Source organism: Frankliniella occidentalis, unplaced genomic scaffold (assembly GCF_000697945.3).
Source record: "Frankliniella occidentalis isolate FOCC.00 unplaced genomic scaffold, Focc_3.1 Scaffold106, whole genome shotgun sequence".
Lineage (NCBI taxonomy): Eukaryota > Metazoa > Arthropoda > Insecta > Thysanoptera > Thripidae > Frankliniella > Frankliniella occidentalis.
Window position 1 is genome coordinate 964605 of NW_026267235.1, and position 1482 is coordinate 966086.

At 69.7% G+C, this 1482-nt stretch overlaps 1 protein-coding gene across 1 annotated transcript; it reads right to left on the reverse strand.

Annotated features, from left to right (window-relative positions):
• On the reverse strand, positions 1 to 1363 carry LOC113217428 (uncharacterized; the record flags this gene model as incomplete). Its single annotated transcript, XM_052269922.1, is given in 1 exon segment — positions 1 to 1363. A coding segment is annotated over 1 exon segment (1360 nt), but the record flags the coding sequence as incomplete, so codon positions are not given.
• Positions 1364 to 1482: the final 119 nt, after the last annotated feature.

A 1482-nucleotide genomic window follows, 5' to 3' on the forward strand; every position in this document is an offset into this window, starting at 1 on the left:
TCTCGCAGGAGGCGCGGAGGGCTTCACCGCAGCAGAGTGTCCGGGCGCTCACCTCGATGTGGAGCGAGGGGTTGGCGTCCAGGACGGTCTGCACCGTGTCGCCGTGCAGCCAGGCGTGGGCGCAGTCCGCGTCCATGAGGGTCACGCCGACGCTCCGCAGGGCCGGGGCCGAGGCGGGGCTGACGGCCGGCAGCAGCAGGTCGGGGTCCTCGTCCGTGCTCAGGTGGCGCAGGGCCCGCAGCGAGGGCAGCGCACTCATCAGAGGCTGGAGCAGGGGCGAGGGCTCTCGTACCCGAAGCGGCATGCCTTGCTGGAGCCTCCGCTGCGTCGCTTGATCGCACTGCCTCCAAATTGATCGGATCGAGTTGTAGACGACCAGCTTCTCCAGGCGACTTTCACCGGACGAGGCCAGCGCAGGGATGAGGGCCACGCAGGCCGCGCCGCCGACGACTTCACCGCCGAAGTAGTAGCCGACGGGGGGCCAGAAGCTCAGGGTCACCTCGCGCAGCTGGACGGCGTTCCGGAGCAGCTCGGCGGCATCCTGGGCGACGCCCTGGTGTCTGGCGTCGATGGTGAGGGTGAGGCGCAGGACGCGGAGCGACTCGCAGGCGGCCAGGGCCTGCAGTCCGGGAAGGGCACCGCACTGGAGCTCCCGCAGGTGGGTCATGGCGGCCAGCAGCGGCGCCGTGGAAGTCAGGGAGAGCAGGCCCCGGTTGCGGTCCGAGAGGTTGATCGTCTCGAGCGTGGTGGCGTGCTCGGCCAGGATGGAGTTGACGAAGGCCTCCGTCTTGGTGCTCAGGTTGCACTCGAAGTGCCGCACGGTGTGCAGCGCGGGCGCGGCCATGGCGGGAAGCTCGGCGATTCGGCCCCCGTACGTGAATTCGACTCTGACGTCGAGGTGCTCCAGCCCGGGCGTCGACACCACCGTCTCCACCGCCGTGTCCCCGGGAGCCAAGCCGTAGAGACGCAGCGTCAGGCTCTTGAGCCGGCCCAGCGCAGCCTGCCGCCGGACGAGCTCGAAGGTGTCGGCCCAGGCGTCGGCGTCGGCGTCCTCGCAGACGGACACGCACAACTCTTCCACGGCGCAGCGGACGGGGAAGTCGGCCAGGCGACACGGCGCCGGCCTCGGCGTCAGGTACTCGCCCAGCGCGTCGAGTTGCGGGGCGAAGCGCAGCACCGGGCACACGCACTTGTTGGCGTCGGCGGGGAGCCGGTCGAGGCCCAGCCGGTGGTGGGCCCACGCGTCCGGGTGCAGGGCCGCGGCGCCGATCCGCTTGCTGACGAGGCGGCAGGCGAGCAGGTCGTCGACGCCGAGGTGCTGCATCATCTTGATCAGCGGGGTGTCCGGTAGCAGCTCCATGATGGGCTGCAACAATACAACCGGGAAGGGGCGGTTAGTTGGAGGAAGCACACGCGGTTGGAGAGACGGCCCCCAAGCGCATAGGTTTCTGATGCAGAAGATTCATTTGTTAGAGCGCCCCC